Source organism: Salminus brasiliensis, chromosome 1, assembly GCF_030463535.1.
Source record: "Salminus brasiliensis chromosome 1, fSalBra1.hap2, whole genome shotgun sequence".
Lineage (NCBI taxonomy): Eukaryota > Metazoa > Chordata > Actinopteri > Characiformes > Bryconidae > Salminus > Salminus brasiliensis.
In genome coordinates this window covers 10,959,645-10,980,802 of record NC_132878.1, presented here as the reverse complement: position 1 = coordinate 10,980,802, position 21,158 = coordinate 10,959,645, and the positions used below count along the sequence as shown (strand labels likewise).

The 21,158-nt window shown below is 40.6% G+C and overlaps 1 protein-coding gene across 4 annotated transcripts in view; it reads right to left on the bottom strand.

The window, feature by feature from the left end:
• Positions 1-21,158, bottom strand: part of cita (citron rho-interacting serine/threonine kinase a) — a 115,272-nt gene that overhangs the window by 22,381 nt on the left and 71,733 nt on the right. For 2 of the 4 annotated variants that reach the window (XM_072664257.1, XM_072664404.1), the window contains exons 12-23: positions 19,114-19,223; positions 17,682-17,856; positions 16,944-17,141; positions 15,933-15,986; positions 14,144-14,341; positions 13,419-13,748; positions 11,657-11,761; positions 9,859-9,999; positions 8,281-8,388; positions 7,551-7,758; positions 6,453-6,620; positions 4,607-4,630 (exon numbers count right to left, since the gene is read on the bottom strand). In XM_072664257.1, coding sequence (XP_072520358.1) covers positions 4,607-4,630; positions 6,453-6,620; positions 7,551-7,758; positions 8,281-8,388; positions 9,859-9,999; positions 11,657-11,761; positions 13,419-13,748; positions 14,144-14,341; positions 15,933-15,986; positions 16,944-17,141; positions 17,682-17,856; positions 19,114-19,223 — 1,819 coding nt within the window. The remainder of the gene's footprint in view (positions 1-4,606; positions 4,631-6,452; positions 6,621-7,550; positions 7,759-8,280; positions 8,389-9,858; positions 10,000-11,656; positions 11,762-13,418; positions 13,749-14,143; positions 14,342-15,932; positions 15,987-16,943; positions 17,142-17,681; positions 17,857-19,113; positions 19,224-21,158) is intronic. The other 2 variants (XM_072664482.1, XM_072664333.1) reach the window with 1 other exon arrangement.

The window sequence follows — 21,158 nt, the reverse complement described above, 5'->3', positions numbered from 1 at the left end:
TAACAGTTAGTTTTACTCTTTTTAAATGTTAGATAGCTTTCTGATAGACTTTTAAAGTGAATAAATGATGTTATTGGGTATTTATAGGGATGAGACTGGTTACAGTCTAAGTTCAGTGTGCATGTATGCCACAAGAACTTTTAAAGGGGTTCTGCAGTATCTGGCACCAAGACGTCAGCAGCAGATCCTTTAAGTCCTGTATGTTGTGAGGTGTGGATGTAATGAATGAGACTTGGGTGCCCATTTGTCGACGGTTCACCGGTTGTCCTTCCTTGGAGCAATTTTGGTAGGTACTAACCAGTGCATACCAGGAACACCTCATGAGGCCTGATGTTTTGGGGATGTTCTGACCCAGTTGACTAGCCATCACAGTTTGGTTCTTTTCAAAGTGACCTTTTTTTTTTTATATACTGCTTTTAACACTTCATCACCTTCAACAACTGACTGTTTACTTGCTGCCTTTCATCCATCTTCAGTGGTACTGATGTTACAGCTGATTAATGTACATCTCTTAGACGTTGGGCAAAGTTATTTATGGAACAAAACCTTATTTTTTTTAAGGCGTCACTCAAAGGGCAGATCTTCATTTGTTCCAATGTGGTTTAGAACACGGTTCAACTTACTTTAGTCTATAAAAACAAGTAAACATCTCCACAGACAAACAATTAAGAGCCAGATTGAGTAAAACCAAAACCACTGTTAACCTCAGCACAATATGGTGCATCATACTGTGCACTGCGGCCCAGTTTGAAAGCTGAATAGTACCACAAAGAGGGAAGCCATGTGGATAATAATGTAGTTTTACATTTTAGCAATTTTTAAAGTGAAGAAATTGAAATTCTGGGCAAATATAAATTAAGATATCATTGGTGACAGTCTCAACCCAGTGTTTTGTTTTTTTTGCAACATCAGCCTTAAAAAAGCACATGACGGACATCAAACATGACTTGGCTGATAGGCTATGCATCTGTGGCAAGTGATAAATCATTAGAATTTTTGCCGAACCATTCCTGTCAACATTGACATCTTTTAAACATATCAAACAAAGCTGATCACTATATCCTAATACTGCTGAAGCACAGCTAATAGATCCTCCTTTGACCGTGCTGGCAGTGGGGCTTATCTTCTCACCATGCTACATTAATCTGTTTCACAAGCTCTAAAGCAGATTTATCAGCAGAGGGTGTTCTTACTGAATGTAGGGCTTAAAGTAAAGCTAATTCTAAGCATCCATGAGCAGGGATGCTAAGAGGCAATTCACTGAAGCATTTCAGTAGGCCACTGCAAGTGATTACACCCCAGTTCTTGAGCTAATATACAGTTTGGACACAACTATTCTTAAGAGGTTTCCTTATTAGTATTGTATTGATTTGGGCACACTTACAGAATAAGTATGCTTGTTCCACATATGCAGACACCCACAGTTATGGCCAAAAATATCAGCAACCCTGCATTTCTTTCAGAAAATGCACCATGTCTCCCAGAAATTAACTGCAGTTAAATGCTTTGGTATTCACATGTTTATTTCCTTTGTTTGCACTTGAACAGCACAAAAAAGCAGAGGGGGAAAGAAAGTTAAAATTGATATCATTCCACACACAGTTACAGAAATGGAATTGACAGAATTATTAACATTCTCAATTTAATATTTGGTCAAATACTTTGGAAGCAACAACAAAAAATTAATCAATTACATCTCTCTACCAGATCACTGGACTCTACTTTGAATTTGTTTGGAAGATAATCCAGGTTCTAAACCAGTGTCTAAACTTAGAGGTATCTTAATAAGATAAATAGTAATAAGGTAAATAATAAAGCACTTTGGATAAGAGCGTCTGCTAAATGCCTTAAATGTAAATGTAATGTAAATGTTCTTTAGCCACCAATCGAACACCAATCTTTCATTCCATTCCATTAATTTTCTTATCCGTTCACATCCAGTGAAGTTAGCTGCAGTACCATGGGCTGTAGACATCTTAATGATGATGTGCACAGTGGACACAGGAACATTAAGATCTCTGTGGATGGACGTGTAGATTTGAGATCGTCCATGCTTTTCTACAGTTTTGGTTTTCACATCCTCAGACAATCCAAATGGCTCTTCTTTCTTTTCCTCATGCTCAGTGTTTCTCCATTTAAACTGGATGAACATCTGATTATGTCAGCAAATGTTACATGCCACCATTACTAATTAAAAAAAGCTCTACCAGATCAAAATCCAATTATTTTCTACCATTGTAAAAAGATGACTACAGTTTTGTTTGGAATAAGGTCACAATAAGGTTCACCCTCTGCTTTTTTGTATTGTTTAAATAAATGCTTTTCAAATGTTAAAAATAAATACATAAATAAATAAATATTCAATATTTAAGGCCATGACTGTAGTTGGATGCTGTTGCAGGGGTATATGGGGAGCTAACATATCATTATCATCACTTTTACTAACCCCCCCCCAAAAAAAAAAAAATGATGAGACCAAACGTTTGACTTTTACAGATCAAAGATGCACATTTATCCTCTCTTAAAGTGACATGAGTATCTTCTTCAACAGCAAGTGTCGTTCACATGCAGGGCTCTGTGCACTGCCAGGGGGTTGGCGGGTGGGGTCGGGAGTACAGATGGGGGGAGGAGTTGTTTGAAAGAGAATGGGAAGCAAAGTCTTGAAAGCAGAGTTTAGAACAACAACTGCCAAAATTAAAGTTGAGAGAGCGCGCACACGAGAGAGAGAGAGAGAGAGAGAGAGAGAGAGAGAGAGAGAGAGAGAGAGAGAGAGAGAGCGAGCGAGTAAGAGAAAGAAGGGAGGGAGGGGGAGAGAGAGGACGAAAAAAAGAGAGCCAGACAAACGGATAGAGACGACTCGTCCAAATGAGAGACAAAGCAAGAGGGTATGAGAGAGACACAGGAAGGGAGAAAGAGAGAGATCCTGAAAGAGAGAGAGAGAGAGAGAGAGAGAGAGAGAGAGAGAGAGAGAGAGAGAGAGAGAGAGAGAGAGAGAGAGAGAGCGAAAGAGACAATGCAATCTCAATATCAAAGCCAGCGGCAGTAGACTGCATGCTTCAGGGCAATGACAGGAGCTGGAGACGAAACTCAATTATTGAGTCAAAGGAATGATCAAACCAGAGAGTCTGAATGAGAAAGAGAGAGGGGCAGGGAGAGAAGTGCCTTGTTTGTGGTGGGTGTCAGGCTTGATTGGCAGACTGAATGGGGATGGTGGAGTGCATGGGTCAGAGAGGAAGAGAGAGGCTTACTCCGCTATGCACGTCTCATCTGGAACAATACATACAGGAGCGCAACACTGATTTGCCCATCTCATTAACGGCCACCCGAGGTTGTGCTGTATTTAAATATTTGGGTGTATTTGTAAGCTTGTCACATTAATTCTACAGCCCAACTGTGTGTGGGTTCTTGACCTGATGCGGATCTATCCAGCTATTAGGGTTCTGCAATATGGAACTACGAAACCTAAAGACCACTGATCAACTGTAAGTTTCTGGTAATTGGATGTAGATGTGTTAAATAATGAAAGGTAATATTCATATCTTTGAGGGTTTGAGGCCATTATGTGTTTTCTGTTTAGTCCATTTCATCTAATCACATGACAGAAAAATACACAAACAAACAAACAAATAAATATGATGACATATATATATATATATATATAAAGGCTGCTTTTGTTCTACTAGATTTGGAGAATTGGAGCATTGCTGTGAAGATCTGATTGCATTCAGCGACACCACCCATCTTCATCCCAAACTTATCAAAATGAAAGATCAATCAATAAATCAATAAATAAAATTAAATTAAATAAAAAGATAGATCGATAGATAGATCACCATCCATCATTCCAGAGAACACATTCCACTGCTCCACAGCTCAATGCTGGGGCCTTTATACCCCTCTAGCCCACGCCTGGCTTTAGGCATGGTGCCAATAGGTTCATGCTTATCTGCTTCAGAGTCCCCTATTCTATTGGCAAAACTTCTCTAGCGTGACAATCTGTGTGTGTGTGCACTGGCATATCTGTGTCATCTGTGTTAGTAGCTGAATGCATTCATTAGAAAGGGTGTCCACAAACATTTGGAACTTTCATGGAACATGGAAATTCCCCATGATCACAAATGTCTTACTGTACATACTTAATATTGGTTTTTTTTTTAGCGCTTTGGTTTATTGTAGTGAACATATTTATAAGCTTACTGGTCTATTATTCAGTCTAGCACTAAATATCAAAATGCTATAAATATGTCAGCCTAGTGTGTACAGAACAAGATCTGTGCGTCATCCCAGCTTTAGGGGGAAAAATATTGGCAGGCAGATTGGTAATCAGTGATATCCATATCCATATTGCTATGAAGTATAACAGCTCCAAAAATACTGAAAATCAGGAGACAGGGGCAGAAAATGAAACGCATCAGAAGATGTTTTTCTGAACTGGTAAAGAAGGCCTTATTGCTACAGTGCATAGCTTCATAAATCCACCCAACTGACCGTATCTCACCAAGGAGACGGACGAGCAGACGATGGAGAGCAGGAAAAAGAGGGAGAGAGAAAGTCGAATCTGAGACAGAGAGACTGAAAGAAAGAGGGAAGCAAGCGCCAAACTTACTTTCGAACGTAACCCTCCTCTTCTCTGAAAAGAGTAGAAGAGATAAGAGAAGACAAAGAGGTCTCAGGCTTCACAGAGACAGAGATAGACAGAGGGAAGACAGCAGAAGAGGACACAGACAGTGAGAGGACCATTCCATCCCCCTCACAGCCAGAGAGAGAGAGAGAGAGAGAGAGAGAGAGCAGGAGACAGGCAGAGACGAAAGGGAACGAGTAAGAAAAGAAAGTGCAAACTGGTGTTGCACAATGTTATCAACTCAATTCTCAATTGTTTTCCATAATTTTAATTGTAGCAGGTGTACCTGAAAATATGCTCCTCTGACTGTAAGAGGGAGAATGACGGTTCTGTTATTGCCACCCAGGGCCAGGACGCTGCTTTTACAGCATGGAACTTTGGAGGAGCTGCACGAGACCTCTCACTACAACTACATAACACTGTCACCCATAGAGTCATATTTGTGTCAAATCTGTCAAATACTTTAACTCTTCCTCCTCAGTCCACATGACTCTTTCATCTCAGATGCTGGTTCTGTATCTCTCAGCTTGTCAATAAATGCATGCTGTCCATGAGGCGAAGCTCAGTGTGATTTGTATTTATAGTGGTGAAGTAAAAGTGAATTACACTCCCCACCTGTAGGGGGAGCCAAAAAATAGCAATTCTCACATAATGCTACATTAAATAGGCTAGCACCAATTTGCAGACATATTCTTGGAATGCATGATGATATCTGAATCATATCGCCATCTGCAGATAGCCTCTTAAAAAAATGTCTGCATCGGATGGGTGTTCAAATTTGACCAACAGTGTAAACCAATATTTTAATGACAAATTTAGTCTAGAAGAGAAGAATGTTTAGGTGATGGACTGCACTGCATACATATCTGTATGTTATTCATTTGACTGTATCTGGAACCCTACAGAAACCAATGTTGTATTTATCTGCAATGATAATCCAGGTAGACAAAGCACAATACACTTTACTACAGCAAAAAAAATCAGTTCTGAATTTCATATCGGAGCATACCCAGTAAAAATCTTTCCATGATGACCTGGTCAGAATAAAGAGGGCACACAATCACCTTATCTTTTGGCTACAATACTGACTTCAGTACCGGCTAATACTGATATTTATTTAGCTTTAATAGAAGCACTTCACTTAAGAAGAACATCTAAAGGTATTAGGAAATCATGCACATACACACAACGTTAACTTCTTAAACATTCATTCAAATTTAACCTCAGCCTCAATCGCTGTTAATATGTCTATATAAAAATAAATCAACAGTTGAACTGATATACTGGTTTGATCTGTTTTCAATAGTATACTGCAGACTAGAGACCAAATTCAAATTTTGGAAAAAATAAGTATTAGGACACTTGGTGCATAACGGTTAGCAGACATGAGTAAGAGTATGTAAAGCGCTCAACACAGACCCCAAAACCCTGTCAGGCTGTTATCTGTTCAGTCTTTTTGTGTGTGAATTTAACTTACGTCCTGATCTCAGAGTTCAGTGTTGAATAAAGCCACTGATAAAAACAGATAGGAATTAAAGTGCATCACAATTTTTATGTAAACTTGTATTAAAGATGAGCGCTGGTTTCAGAATCATTTTAGCTGTCTAATAACAAACTTCAAGTAGGGTCTGTTGCTCTTTTGATGCCTGAATGGTCATGTTTTTGGTACATAAAGAAATGTTTTTAAAGGTTTTATATTATGGGCTCTTTAAAGAATGATAGGATCTTTAAATTGGACTCCAAAATACTGAACTGAATTCTTAAACAATATCATGATGTAAAGACCCCTATTAAACCTGTTCAGCCCAAGTAAAGTAGTGGGATGGCTCACCTTCAGGTGTTGAAGTCTCCTTGCGGCGGGCAGAGCTGGCCGGGTTCAGTAGGCTGCTGGGGTTTGGCTGCCGTTCGGGTGATTTAACGATGGCTGACATTAGGATCTGGTGCCGGGCCGAGGCTGGTGTGGAGGGGGCAACGTGCTCCTGCGCCTTAAAATGAGCCGCTGAAGAGATACAGAGGACAAGAGAGAGAGGATCAGATATGATCAGTCAAAATCAGGAAATTACATACAAATGGAAAGAAAACAGAAAAAATGAACTAGAGGAATCTACTGGACAATGAGAGTCTGGCATCTGGTAAAGTGGGAAGGATAGGGAAGTCGTGATGGCAAAGAACAGTCACATGATCATAACAATAATCGGGCCTGACTGGATTTATCCCCCAGGACGCAAACGAAAGAAGACGAGATCATAACTGTTGAAGAGGCGGCCTACTGAGAACAAGGAAATGCAACAAGCCTGGGAAAACAAGCCTGAGAGAGAGCGAGAGAGAGAGAGAGAGAGAGAGAGAGAGAGAGAGAGAGAGAGAGAGAGAGAGAAGGAGAGAGAGAGAGAAGGAGAAAGAGGGGGAAGAGGAAGAGAGAAACAGACAGAGAGAGAGAGAGAAAGAGAAAGAGAGAGAGAGAGAAAGAGAGAGAGAGGGGGGAGAGGAAGAGAGAGACAGACAGACAGATAGACAGAAAGAGAAAGAGAGAGACATAGAGAGAGAGAGAAAGAGAGAGGGGGGAGAGGAAGAGACAGACAGACAGACAGAAAGAGACAGAGAGAGAAATAGAGAGAGAGAGAAAGAGAGAGGGGGGAGAGGAAGAGAGAGACATAGACAGAAAGAGAACGAGAGAAAAAGAGAGAGAAATAGAGAGAGAGAGAGAGAGATACTGTTCTGGAAATTTTAGAACCCTGCTGTGAGGATTTGACTGCATTCAGTGAAGGTGATTCACTGAAGGTGTCCTGTGGTATGTGGCACCAAGCTGTTAGCAGCAGATCCTTTAAGTCCTGCAAGTTGTGAGGTGGAGCCTCCATTGATCACAACAACGAGCCACCTTGTCGGTGGTTCATATATAACATATACACATATATGCATGCATGTTGCTCACCCTCCTCTCGTAGTGAGCGTAGTTCTATCCTCATCTTCTGCAGAGCCTCCTCCAGCTCAGAACAGCGTGCTCGCTCTTTCTCTAGTGCAGTCTTCATGTCACTGTACTGCATGGGCACTGCTGGCTGACTCTGAGCCACTGCCACTGCCCCTGCCACTGCCCCATTAGCACTAACGCCCATCTCCTCTCGCCGACGTCCGAAAATACCCTACAAGAACACAGCAAGACAGAGAGAATGGTCCGAAAGGTAGAGTTCAGATGAACAATTCTGTGTTTACCTCCCATGTAGTTATTTAGTCACAGCACGTTTGGACACCAGTTAGCTAACACAGTACTACTGATTATCCTGAAGCCTGGATTTTACCAAAGTTTTTTTCACTTGCATCCATCGTATCCAAAATTGCATGAAAACTACCCCCTTCCTTGTGTAATTTAATCTAATCGTTGATAATAGAACGCTAAAGTGTTTAAAATATCAACTGCAGCTTCTACCCTACGAAGCAAAGAGGATTTCTCCAAGCGAGGGAGGGTCCAAATCAATTTCCTTATCCACAGAGACCATACACCTTTATGAATAATAACTACAGTACTTCAGAGTATCCTTACTTAATAAATCATTCTGTAATTAGATATAGATTTTATGAATGAGGTTAAACCTTAGGGACCTTGCGGGAAGGCGAAGATTTCACAGGCTCGTTAATGAGCGTAGAGCTCGCTCACTCTCCCTCACCTTCTTTTTCTTGGTGGGCTGGTCCATCTTGGCCTGAAGGAAGTCAATGAGTTTGGTCTGCTGGGAGATAGTGCCCTCCATCTTCACCTTCTCGTGAGAATACACGGCCTACAGAGAGAAAGAGTGTGAGTGATAGAAAGAGAGAGAGAGAGAGAGAGAGAGAGAGAGAGAGAGAGAGAGAAAAGTACACAGGAGAGATGGTGGAAACCTAAAAAAATGGTAGGTACTCATTTAACTCATTTGGTGTAAATTCGGGGGGTGGATATTGTGTGACTGATAACCATTACCAGTTCAAAAGTGGAAGTGTTAACATTAGCTGGTCTCATTTTACAGGACCAGGAAAACATTTGGACACCCCCCCTCCCCCAATCAAAAACCTGCTCACAGTAGCCACACAGTGCAGCCTAGCATAGCATGGCATAGCCTAGCTTAGTTTAGCAATGTAACAACATTTCCTAGCGTTGTTATCCTCTAGTTGTGTAGTTGGCATGATGTGTGGTTTGCTAGTTGGCAGGGTTAGCTTTCAGCCTAGCACCAGCTCTGGTGCATTGGCTCTTTTTTTGCTGTCTATTTTTCGACTTTTCTCTTTTTAGCCGCTTTCTCGGCTTCCCTGTGCAGATACTGTACGTGTAGCTATGCATCCTCTGACCAGCACTTCTCTCAGTTTGGCTAGCATCATCTTTCATCTGCCACCTTTTTAACCTTGCTGCCATATTCTCCCATAGTTGTGGGTTGGATGTATGTACTTCTTTCCGGGGGTAAATAAAACGAGTGAAGACGGTTACAGGTTTGGGGTTTTGGAACCGGCTCATTTCCCAGCACAGGTTTGGATGCTTGATTTTCTTTTCAACTAAATCATAACAGTGTTTGAAGTTTACAGTATGTCAGTTCAATGTACCTAATTATTCAACTATGGTAAATAAGGTAAATACAGTTTTCCATTCTAAGACACCTTTAAACGGTTTGTAGGAACCAATTTTGTTTTGTACAATTTTAGAGTGGAAAAAAAGAAAGGAGCTGCATGCAAAAGTTTAGACACTCCAAGAGATTTAAGGCCTCAGATAAACTTTGCTATATTCTTAGGTCTTAATTAGCTTGCTAAGGCTGTGGCTTGTTCACAGTCATGGTTAGGAAAGGCCAGGCGATGCTGACTTCAAGGCTACACAAATACTACTCTGAGACTTTGTTACAGTTGTCTGTTTGTGTCAAGCCTGTGAGGGACAGCTTATTTTACTTGGGGAGCTGGGTTTGTGTGAGTGTGTGTGAGCTGGAACTCTGAGGCTGAGAGACAGACACACTGTGGGAGACCTGCTGAGCTGAAACAATGCATCCGCCTCTTCCCTCTTCACTTCATTCAGTCTAAATCAGTAAACTATTCATCCCTCAGGGGGCATCAATGATTCATGCATCCATAAATGCTTTTGATGAGCTGTTCAGAATAGTTAGTGAGCAAGAGGATGGCTAGTAAAAGGCACAACTAGACCTGGGAATTGAATATAGTGAAGAGAATGCTAATCAAGGCTGTGCGTGTGTGTGTGTGTGAGAGAGAGAGAGAGAGAGAGAGTGTGTATAAAGTACCTGTATGTTCTCAAGCTGGTATTCCAAGTCTGTTCTCTCAGTTTTCAGAAGGTCAGTCTGGTCCAGCGCGTCTTGCAAGCCCTGTGTCAGTCTGAAGATGTGAGTCTTCTGGAGGTCCATCTGCTGCTGCAGCTTCCCTTGCTGAGAAGAAACATTGCAATTGCATATATTAAGCTATGACAAGAATCCTAAATATTGGTGAATTCATTATCATTCATTTAAGGCAGTTCTGAAACAAAAACAACCCTCAAAACTACATTTAAAATGGAGGCAAAAGTGGATGAACTTCAATTTACTGCCTGTTCAGGGTGTAAACAAGAGTTTTCAGAATGTATACTACTGTACAATGGTGTAGCCACAGCAATGTACACAACCACACAGCAGCAAAAGCTTCTGTTGTTTTCTCTTTTCATTTTCCCAATGTGCTTTTATTTTCTGGCAGAGGTTGGATTTGAAATATATGGTGAGATATTACAGTGAGCTTTTAGCCTAATACCTGCTCGCTACACTGGCTTCACTGGATCAATCCTTTTCCTTTTGTAGTTGGTCTAACATTTGATTTTCACTCTTTTGCCCTTTTAGACGCTCCCCTGGCTTCTCAGAACAGATGGCCGCAACATTGCTTCCTCTGGTCCGCTCCCTTCTCTGAGTGGCTCTGATTAGCGTTATATTCTAGCTTTTTTAGTCTCTCTGCCATATGCTCCTGAAGTAGCTTTTAACTTTAAAATTTTTAACAATTTATGAGGAACACTATACTTAATACTGGTATGGCATGGATTCCACAAGACTTTGGAAACACTCCTTTGAGATTCTGGTCCATGTTGACATGATTGCACTACTCAATTTCTACAGATTATTCAGGAGCACTTTCATGAATCTCCTGTTCGACCACATCCCAAAGGTCTCCTGATCCAGTGACTGGGAAGATCACAGAAAAACACTGAAATTATTGTCCTTGTTCACAAAAGCTGTTCATGCTGAAGTAGCTGTCAGATGATGGGTGAGTTGTGGCCTTGAAGGGATGCACGTGGTCAGTAACAATAAGCTCAAATAAGCTGTCAAATACAAGTGATGATTCTTCGACATTACCAAGCCCAAAGTGTGTCTAGAAAACATTCCTCACACCATAACACCACCTCCACCTGGCCTGGACTGTTGACACATGGCAGGGTGGGTGAATGGATTCATGCTGTTGGCACCAGATTCTGACTGCACCAGCAGACAATGAGATTTATCAGACCAGGCTACGTTTGTTTAGTTTTCAACTGTCCAGTTTTGGTGAGTCTGTCCCCACTGCAGCCTCAGCTTTCTGTTCTTGGCAGACGGAAATGGAACTCTGCATGGTCTTCAGCTGTTGTAACCCATCCACCTCAAGGTGAGACGTGTTGTGCATTTTGATATGCTTTTCTGCTCACAGCAATGGTACAGAGTGGTCATCTTGAGTTACAGAGCCCTTCTGTCAGCTTAACCAGGCATTTTCTCATGCAGAGCTGCTTCTCACTGGATGTTTCTTCTTTATAACACCAATCTTCTTTATTGCACAAACTCTAGAGACAGCTGTGCTGAAATACCCAAACCAGCCCAACTCGCACCAACAATCATACCATGCTCAGAATCGCAGAGATTCTATTTTTCACAGAGATGGTTAATAAAATGTGTAATCCATGAGTAACAGACACTGGAGATTGTATAGAAGATACAAGATTTAGTTTCAACAGTGAGGATAGGCATGGTCTACATGACCCTGACAATGTAGAAAGAAAGAAAAAAAGTGTGTTTGTGTGCCTGAGAGATCCACCTCCTCCATTAGCCTCTGTTTGAGCTCTCTCTCCGTCTCCAGTTTCTGCTGAAGGCTGCGAGCATTCATCTCCAACATTGCGTGTTTCTTCTCCAGATCATTCAGCTACAGAACACACAACAGTTGCACAGATCAGAGCCACAGGCATAAGCCATAGCAAAGCAGAGCAAAGAACCTTTATATGGTTACTTCACTCAATTCAACAACTCAAAGTCAGAGTGCTGCTTTTACATATGAATCCTATGCCTGACACTTAACACTCTCAACAGGTAATCAAATTTGAATATGGCACACAGTAATATAGCCTAGAGTTCACTAAACAAGGCATACATAAAAAGACTACACAGTTTTATAGCTTTTTAATGACCAGAAAATGATAGCTAAAAAAGTAATAGCTCTTTTGCTTGTGAGGTTTGGTGACATGCAAATTTGAACTTTTAATTACAGTCAAATGTTAGGAAACCGCGTTCCTTGTACCTCATCTAGGCCTATTAAGAAGTACATAGCAATTATTCTTCCATTTACATAATGCTAAACAGTCGCCACAAGGTCCTTTTAGCCACATCAGCATAAGGGCTACAGTGCACAGTGAAAGGAACTGAATCTCCTGACTGCTGGCAAATATCATTTCTGACATTTAAAATCAATACAGAGGAAAAGCGGAAGTTGTCATGAAAGACGCAGCAAGAGAAAATTCATTAAGGGAACGAGACTTTTTTTAAGGGCTTATATATCACGGATGATCTGCCTGGCTTATACTATGCAAAGATTAAAAAACACTATTCCCTCTGCAGCATAGTCTACATATGGGCACTAAGTTGCAAAGAACAGTGTACATTTGAATTGATCATAGTTGTGAGGTCACAACCATGAAAATATTTGCATATGGCTGCTCACTTATCCTACCTGACGTATGGCACACCAACAAACACCAATCGGTTTTGGTATAAAATCACTATGCAGTTTTATAGCTTTTTAATTACCTGGAAATGATTAAATAATAGCTGTTTTGTTTCTTGTATCTTGTCTAGGCCTAGGAAGAAGTCTCCTGCAATTATTGTGCCATTTACATACTGCTAAAGAGTCGCCACAAGGCCCTTTGATTCTGTATTAGCAACATCAGCATTAGGGCTGCAGTGCTGCTGGGGAAAGATCTTCTGCTGACTGATATAGGAACCGAAACTTCTCACTGCTGGCAATCTGATATTAATAAAACCGTGTTTTAAAAACAACACAAGAAAAATGAAAGTGCAAATTAAAGAGGCTAGAGGATGAGTCATGAGATTCAGCAAGTGAACAAGACTTTTAAAGGTCCAAAATATCATCAATCATGTTCCTGGTTTGTACCATGTAAACAATAAACAAATACACAGTTCCCTCTGCAGTCTGTGACTACACATGATAATGAAGCTGCAAAAAACTGCAAGTTTTAAATTAAAATAAATAAATAAATAAATAAATGGTGTGGTCACAACCATGACAATATTTGCATATGGCTGCTCATTCATCCTAAGTGATGTATGGCATGCCAAAAACAGCTTGTTTAAATGCTTCAAAGCAGTAGAATCTTTAGGGGGGAATGCTGCTACTGTACTATGTAACTTTAGTGGTAAAGGTAGGTGGGCAATATAGTAAAAATATTATATCACAATATTTAAAGGCAATTTCACAACACAAAATGTGTTCACAAAATTCCTCACGCAAGAGAAATTGGTCATTTAAAGCACATAAGAGCGAGAAAGCATGTGTTAGTATGACTCACAGTGTCAGACAGGCTCTCTGCCTTGAGCCTCTGCTCTTTGAGGGCCTGTTGCAGGGCGAGGATTTCGGCCTTGTGCTCTCGGACGGCCAGCTCCACAGCCTGCCGGGACTCGGAGCTTCGCTGGTCGGCGCGGAGCCGGTTCTGCTTCTCGTTGTCGAGCAGACGCTGCAGGTCGCGAGCGCGGCGCTCCGCCTGTTCCTTCTCGTCCTCCAGGGCGGCCCGCCAGCCCTCCCACTGCCGCTCCTTCTCCAGCAGCTCATCATTCAGCGTCTCCAGCTCCACCACCTGCTCCTCCAGCATGCTGCACGTCGTCTTCAGCGTCTCGATGTTCTGTAAGGATGAAAACGTGCGGCTCAGCAAGATGTTTTGTTTTTGGTCATCTGGTTTACAGATGCTGACGTTGGATCAGCACCTGTTTCTATAGTATATCTATACGTTTGTTTTCTCATCATTGAGTAACGGATGGATGTGCACTCTGTACGGGGGTAGATCACGCAATTATATCCTTGTTATAATTGTTATTAATAAAAAATAAAAACACTGAAGATTTAATATCCATGTACTATGAGCAGCTAGCGTAAGGAGTGATATTAAGCATCCTCTATATGTCTAAATGTGTGTGGACGTTTCTTCTAATGAATGCATTCTGATACTTCAAGTTGCACTGATGTGCAAATGCACATTGGGCATGAAGTGGAATGCTGACCACCAAAAAAATAAATTACCTGCTTCTGGTTGTTGAGGTGCATCTCCCTGTCGGCAACCTCCCGACGCAGACGGTCTACGTCCTGGCTGAGCTGCAGTCTCTCCTCACTCTCGTCCGTCACCTCATCCAGCTGCTTGGATAGGTAGAAGTTCTGGCGGTTCAGCTCGGCATTCTCCTGAGTCAGCTGGGTCAGCTGCTCCTCCAGATCTGTGATCACCTACAAGCAAAACACATCATTTACATCAGCATAACACTGTTGAACAGGCACAGTTTCCTGATCAGCGGCCGCGTCACTGTGTTTGTACATAAAGTGTAAATATCTGACCTCACAACAATGCAGTTTGATTACGATTCAATCAAAAATCAGTGAATCCTAACATTGTAACTTTCACCATAATTTGATTCAATTATTTTGATATGATTCAGAATATTCTTAGTCATGCAAAAATTTCAAAGTGGCTTTTAATATTTGAAACCCCTTGCAATGGATTTTTTTTTTACATTTACATTTATGCCATTTAGCAGACGCTCTTATCCAGAGCGACTTACAAAGTGCTTTGCTATTTACCCAAGAAAAACCATAGCTAGTCAGAATAGACTAATAATTCAAAAGATACCTCTAAGCTTAGACATTTTCTTAATTATTTTTTTTATTCTGCATTGTATCATGATAAATGAAGCAATAGAAATACTTTAATGTTTTTGACAAAGCCAGATGCAGACTATGTCAAAAAGTATAACAGCAATAATGGAGATACAAGCAGCGAATGATTACGTGTGTGATGTATTATTTATGCATAATATGTATGTATGTCCATATGCACATTTAAGTACATTAACTATAAAAGAGCATACTAAATAATAATTGCTTAAAATGTATCTTTTTTAAAGGAATACCAAACACCTGGTTTAGTAAATAAACACTTAAAGATGCTAAATCAGGTACGATGCTGATGGAATTTAACACATCTAGGAGCTGGCTGGAGAAATCTGGAACAAAGCTTTGTTCTTCAAACTAGCTCACAAGATCTCCACTAGTAACTAACTAGCGTTGTTACTAGTGGATGTTAGATGATCACCATCCCCACCTCCAGCGAATACAGTTCCACTGCTCCACAGCTCAATGCTTTATACCCCTCTAGGCCACGCCTGTTATTAGGCATGTTGCCAACAGGTTCATTCATCCTATTCTACTGGCAGTGCTTCTCTACAGGGACTAGACAAGCTGTGTGTGTGTGTGCATTTGCAACATAGATGTAGCTGAGTGCATTCATTAGAAGGGGTGCTCACAAACATATGGACATATAATGTAGCTTCAGCTTGATTATCCAATATAATTCAATTACAGCCCCCTTTTCTAATAATGTCTATAACCTACCTGGGTGTAACTGACTAACTGCAGTGCCCCAAGGTCAGGTATAAAGCATGCAGGTTCAGTCAAGGACAGGCTTAAGGAGATGTTCATTGGGGGAATAAACACTGCAGGGTGTGGGGGAGGCTGTCCTTGGCACCAGACACAGCCACCATGCGTGATGATTTACTATTGGCACTCAGCGCACAATGTAATGCCATTCACTGCTCTTTGGATCTACTCTTTTCTAGACCCTCCCTCTCTGTCTCTTCCACTCTTTCCACATTCACTTTGTTAAGTGGATAACACCAAGCACAGAAACACACATTTAAAATCTGTTTTCAGATGAAAACACTCCACATTTTACTCCACGTTTAAGATATCAGTGAGATGTATGTTTGTGTGTGTGTGCGCGTATGTGTGTGTATGCATGTGTTTGAGTGTGAGATAGACATACCGAGCAGCTGTCTCTCAAGGCGTCAAACTTGCGCTGAATCTCATCTCTGTGAGCCTGGACAAGGAGGACAGACACAGTGTCAGCTGCATAAAGACTTGTAGAGCAAACATCACAGGACACACTCTTGCTGCCATGTAAGATGATCTTAATACTACTACGATGTTGAGAAGCTGTGCCACGGTCAATAGGGTGCTCTGTTTCTGCTCACCCTTACTAAAGGCATTTGGTTTTACTGGTGTGTTAACTGCTAAACTAATTTCGAGAGAATCCCGGGTCACGCTGCCTGCCATCAGCAGCCAGAGCCAGAGAGAGCACAACTGGCCTTGCTCTTTCCAGGCTCTATCTTTCCCCACATTACTTCAGTGTGATGCTGGCCTGACGCTGGCATGGGCATCAGCTAGGGGACTTTTCAGAGCTGGGTACCTTGCGCTGTCATCTGAGCGTGTTTGTTGCTAAGCGGTGGCTGATTGCACATGTGACAGAGGAGGCATTTGTGAGTCCCCACCCTTACAATGTAGGGAGAATTACATAAGATAGGGGGAGAGTGGATTGGATAAATATATAATTGGGGAGGAAAAAAAACCCCCAAAGAAAACAAAACCAACTAACTAATTTTACGGCTCAATGGATGCTGCCTACATACAATATTCATTTAAAAAAATATATATATACAGATTTCAAATAATTAGATTAGATAGATGTGTAAGAGAAATGTTTCAATTCTGAGAATATCCAGAATGCCTCAGAAGTAAAAACGATCAAACCTTAACAGATTACTATGAACACATTATCATAATATATGTTATATATATGTTATATATCATAATATATGATTACCAATATTTTACAATATTAAATTTAATATCTGAACATTTCTACTGGTATAATGTGTAAAATATTATATGTATGTGTGTATTTGTGCCTCACTCTAAGAGCAGTAATCATGCATTCTGGTCTGCATGGTACGCGTGTGTGTGTGTGTGTGTGTGCACGCATGAGTGTGTGTCTTACTCTGAGAGCAGTAATCTCCTCCTCAGCCTCTGCGGTGGTCTCCTCCAGTTCAGTCTTGGCTTGCTGTAGTTGGCTCTCCAGCGCGTGGCGTGCGGCCTGCAGGCTGCTAATCTGAGACTCTCTCTCCTGCAGAGACAGTGTCAGCTCCGTCACCTGCCGCTTCAGCTCCAGCTTCTGCTCCTCGTGCTCCAGACCCATCTGTACAGACATACAGACAGACAGACGACCAAAAGCCATGAAGCCTCACCAGCAGCACAGATCAAAGTTCCTTTTGAAGAAATATCAACAGTTTTAACTGCAATTGAAATTCCTGCACATGCAGTCTAGCTTTATGAGGACACTGTCTTTCTCTCTCGCTTCATCTGTCTCATCATGTCTTTCTCTCCTTTAGTCTCTATGCCTCTTTCTCCCATTATCTATCTTGCTCATTTGCAGGCCCCTATCTCTCTGTGTCTATTTCTACCTCTCTCTGCCCCTATGTTGTCTCAGCCTCATGTTTCTTTTTTTCTGGCAGTCCCTATGTCTCTCTCTCTCTGTCAACCCCTGTATGTGTCTCTCTATGTCCCTCTCAAGTCTATAAGGTCTCTCTGTCAGTCCCTGTGTCTGTTTCTCACCAAGCCCTTATCTCTTGCTGTCTCTCGATCAGCCTGTCTCTCCATTGCTTTCAGTCAGTCCCTAGGTCTCTCCCTCCCGCTCTCTCTCTCTCTCTAATCAAATCCATTATATGTCCCTCCTCACCTCTCGGAGTCTCGTCTCCAGCTCTATCAGACGGCTCTTTTTGCTCTGCTCTTGCTGACTCATCTTCTCCAGGTGTTCTTCCAGTTTGGCATTCTGAGCCTCCAGCTTCCCCGCTTGGGACTCCAGGTAGAACTTCTGCTGACGCAGCTCCGAGATCATCTCCTCCTGGGCTTTCCTGTTGAACAAAGCACCAGATTCCTTTTGTGATATGGACACTTGCTGAACGCAAGTTGCATACACACCCTGTACAGTACATACCTAGGATATACGCTGTAAATCCCAGGCCATAATCATCCTAAACAAGAACACTGTACTTTTACTGCTGGAATCAGAGGGACATATTCACTTACTGCAAATGTAGACAATGTATTCACTGCTCACAACTCCACATAATTACTTAAAATACTAAGGAACCTTAACTTTTAGGACTGTGGCAAATCCAGCCATGTTAATATGAAGCAAGCAGCAAAAAAGACTTTGTTGTAATTCATTCTAGATTAAATACTTTCAAAACCTGAGTTCTTGTTAAACTTCACAGTCCATGGTGGTAATCGACCTTAACACATATTAGACCTTGTATATAGCAGCATACCAGCATCTCTATCAGTTTACAACCCGTTGCTGTTTCCCCCAAAACTGACTAAATCCTGGTTACGCTCACAAAACTGGTTCCACCTACTGGAAGCTGAAACACGATTGTATGGTTTCACCTTCACTCTCTTAATGTGTTGGTAGTTAATCTGATTGGTTGGTAGTTCTGATCGTGAACTCCAAGCCAATAGGGGAGCTTGTTCAACTGTATCTACTTGATCCTAAAACAAAATCCTGATTGTAATTTTCCATTTAGCAAAAGTTAGCAAATTTAAGCCTTTGTTGCAAACCATTACTTAATAATAAACTAAGGCTAGTACTGTAATCCTGCCGAGTTTAAAAACGAACATCATTTTACATTTAACAAAATAAAATAAAATAAGACATTTTAAACATTGTTAGAAATCATTTCTCCAAAGGGTTCCACACTGCTACTTACTATACCTGTTTCTTATTGCTGTTATGTAAAAACCTTGCATCTTCATTTTTCACTTTTTATCATAACCTAAGTGAAAATGTCATGATTACCTGGAATACCATCGCTCTACACTGACCTGAGTTTTTTATCATCTGTAAAATTACAATTTTGGAAATATACATGTGACAGTGATGATACAATACTGATGGCACATACAGCGCATTAGTTACAGCTCATGTTGTGCACTGTGCGTTGTATTTATGCATATACTTTTGACTGGATTTTATGTTGATTTTCTTATGTTGACTCCTTGGCCGCCCTGTACTTCTAATTGGCACTGGAAAGCTGACAGTGAATAAAGAAGAAGTGAAAGTTTGCTTGTGGTTCAGATCAGGGTGTCCTTACGCGTCCTTAAACTCTTACATGTTTTTCTGGGTGTAGATGCTGCTGTTGGCTGCCAGTTTGTTGGCCTCAGAGAGCTCAGCAATACGCTGCTCCAGACTTTTCATCTTATTCTCCATGGCATTGATGGTCTTCAGAGAATATATACACACAGAGAGAAAGAGAGAGAGAGAGAGAGAGAGAGAGAGAGAGAGATTACATTGAGAAAATAAGCATTTCAAAGATGGAACAAATTAGGACACCTCATGTAACCCTTTGCATTTGTTGAAAGATTTAAACATCTGGACATTTGATTTTAAGTGATATACTGTAACTAAACACAAACAACTGAACAAATCATTTCCATAATCAACATAAATACTGATATTTATAATAGTGATATATAGTGATATAAATAGTGATATTCTTGGGAAATTCTAGGGAAATATTTAGGCATTTATTACTAATTAAAATACCTAAAAAACCCCAGATTGGTTTGTGGGCAGTCTGTTCCTGATGGTAGATGCAGTGGTTTGACCTCAATTGCGGCATGAGCTATCTGTAGGTCCTGTGATGTCATTTTAAGGCTTCTTACGCATCTTTATGCATCTAGTGGTCTGATCTTGGGCTGAACCTGCTAGAACTATGTGCTGCTGATGTCCTGTTGTAAGTTGTTTTAAATGTTTTCCACTTGTAAATGATTTAGAAAGTGGAATGACTGATTTCTGATTGTTCTGAGATGTTTTTTTAATCTCTTCTCAGACTCCTCTGCATCTATAACCTTCTTTCTGAAGCCGATGTGGAAGAAAAAGCCATTTGTTCAGTTTTATGTGTTTAGTTATATTCCCTCCATATCTCAGCATTGTTGTCAATAAATGTTCACAAGCCTAAGTTATATGTGCTTTGTTAAAGTAGATAAAGGCTTTGATTGGGTGTCCTCATTTTTCCACATTAATCATTTCAGTCTTTGTAGCTGTGACTGAAAGGACTGAATTAAAAAAATATCTGCTCAATTGTTATTTTCTTCAACAACTAAAAAATGGTCAAGGCTTATTATACACCCAGACACTAAATTATGCCTGTCAGAAACATGACCCATTTCCATTCAACACTTGGATAAGTGAAACAAATTATAACTCATGGTCAGTAAACTGAAAACACACAGGCTATAATACAATATGGTCTGCCTCAGAACTAATACAAGGAATGCATTCAAATTACAAACATTATATCTGGCATTTCTCGATATGGCTGCAGAGGTAAACAGGTCATCCGATATGAATATACACAAAATTTTCATAGAAAATACAAAATAATATTTAAAGGTTTAATCATAAAAATCATGAAAAAGGTTTAAACCATATACATCACAGCTTTCTGCTTTTCAGAGGCTTGAAAACAAAGAAAAAGAAAAACCTAACAGCACAACAGAAGCACTTAAAAACGCTAACAAAAATGACTAACGCAAGAATTTTCTAAACTCAACATTTGCAAAAATAAACGGTAAAAAGGATAAAAAAAAGAACATTCAATCAGTTTATGCATTTTATGTTTACAATTTAGTCTCATCACATATGTAGCTGTCCTGTGTCTATTACCAAACAACAGCCCAGAAGTCCCTGTAAATACTGATTTTAGTGTATAAAAAAACTCTACTAATATAAACTTGCCACAGAGCTAAATGCTGGGGTAACCAATTTGAGAAGTGGAATCACTTTGACCTGAGCACAGTATGTGGCAAACATGGTAATATGATAGAATTCTGCACAAGATGACCAAAATACTTTACATTGTTATTCAAGATGCAACTTCTAGACTTAGCTACGCTACAAAGCAAACAGGACACTGCCTACTGCTGTTTAACATAAACAGCGCTTATGTTAAAAGAGCTTGAAAGTGCTCTTGTAGCTCCTTGATAACGTTGTTGGTGTGTGTGTAACGTTGGTGTGTGTATCAGGTATCACTGGGGCGCAATGTAGCAATACTTAAGGCACCAGTCTATCACAGGGTACCACCCATATCCATTTACTCATATAACACAACACATATTATCATGAAATGTTACTGCCTTTTTAAAAATCTTATTT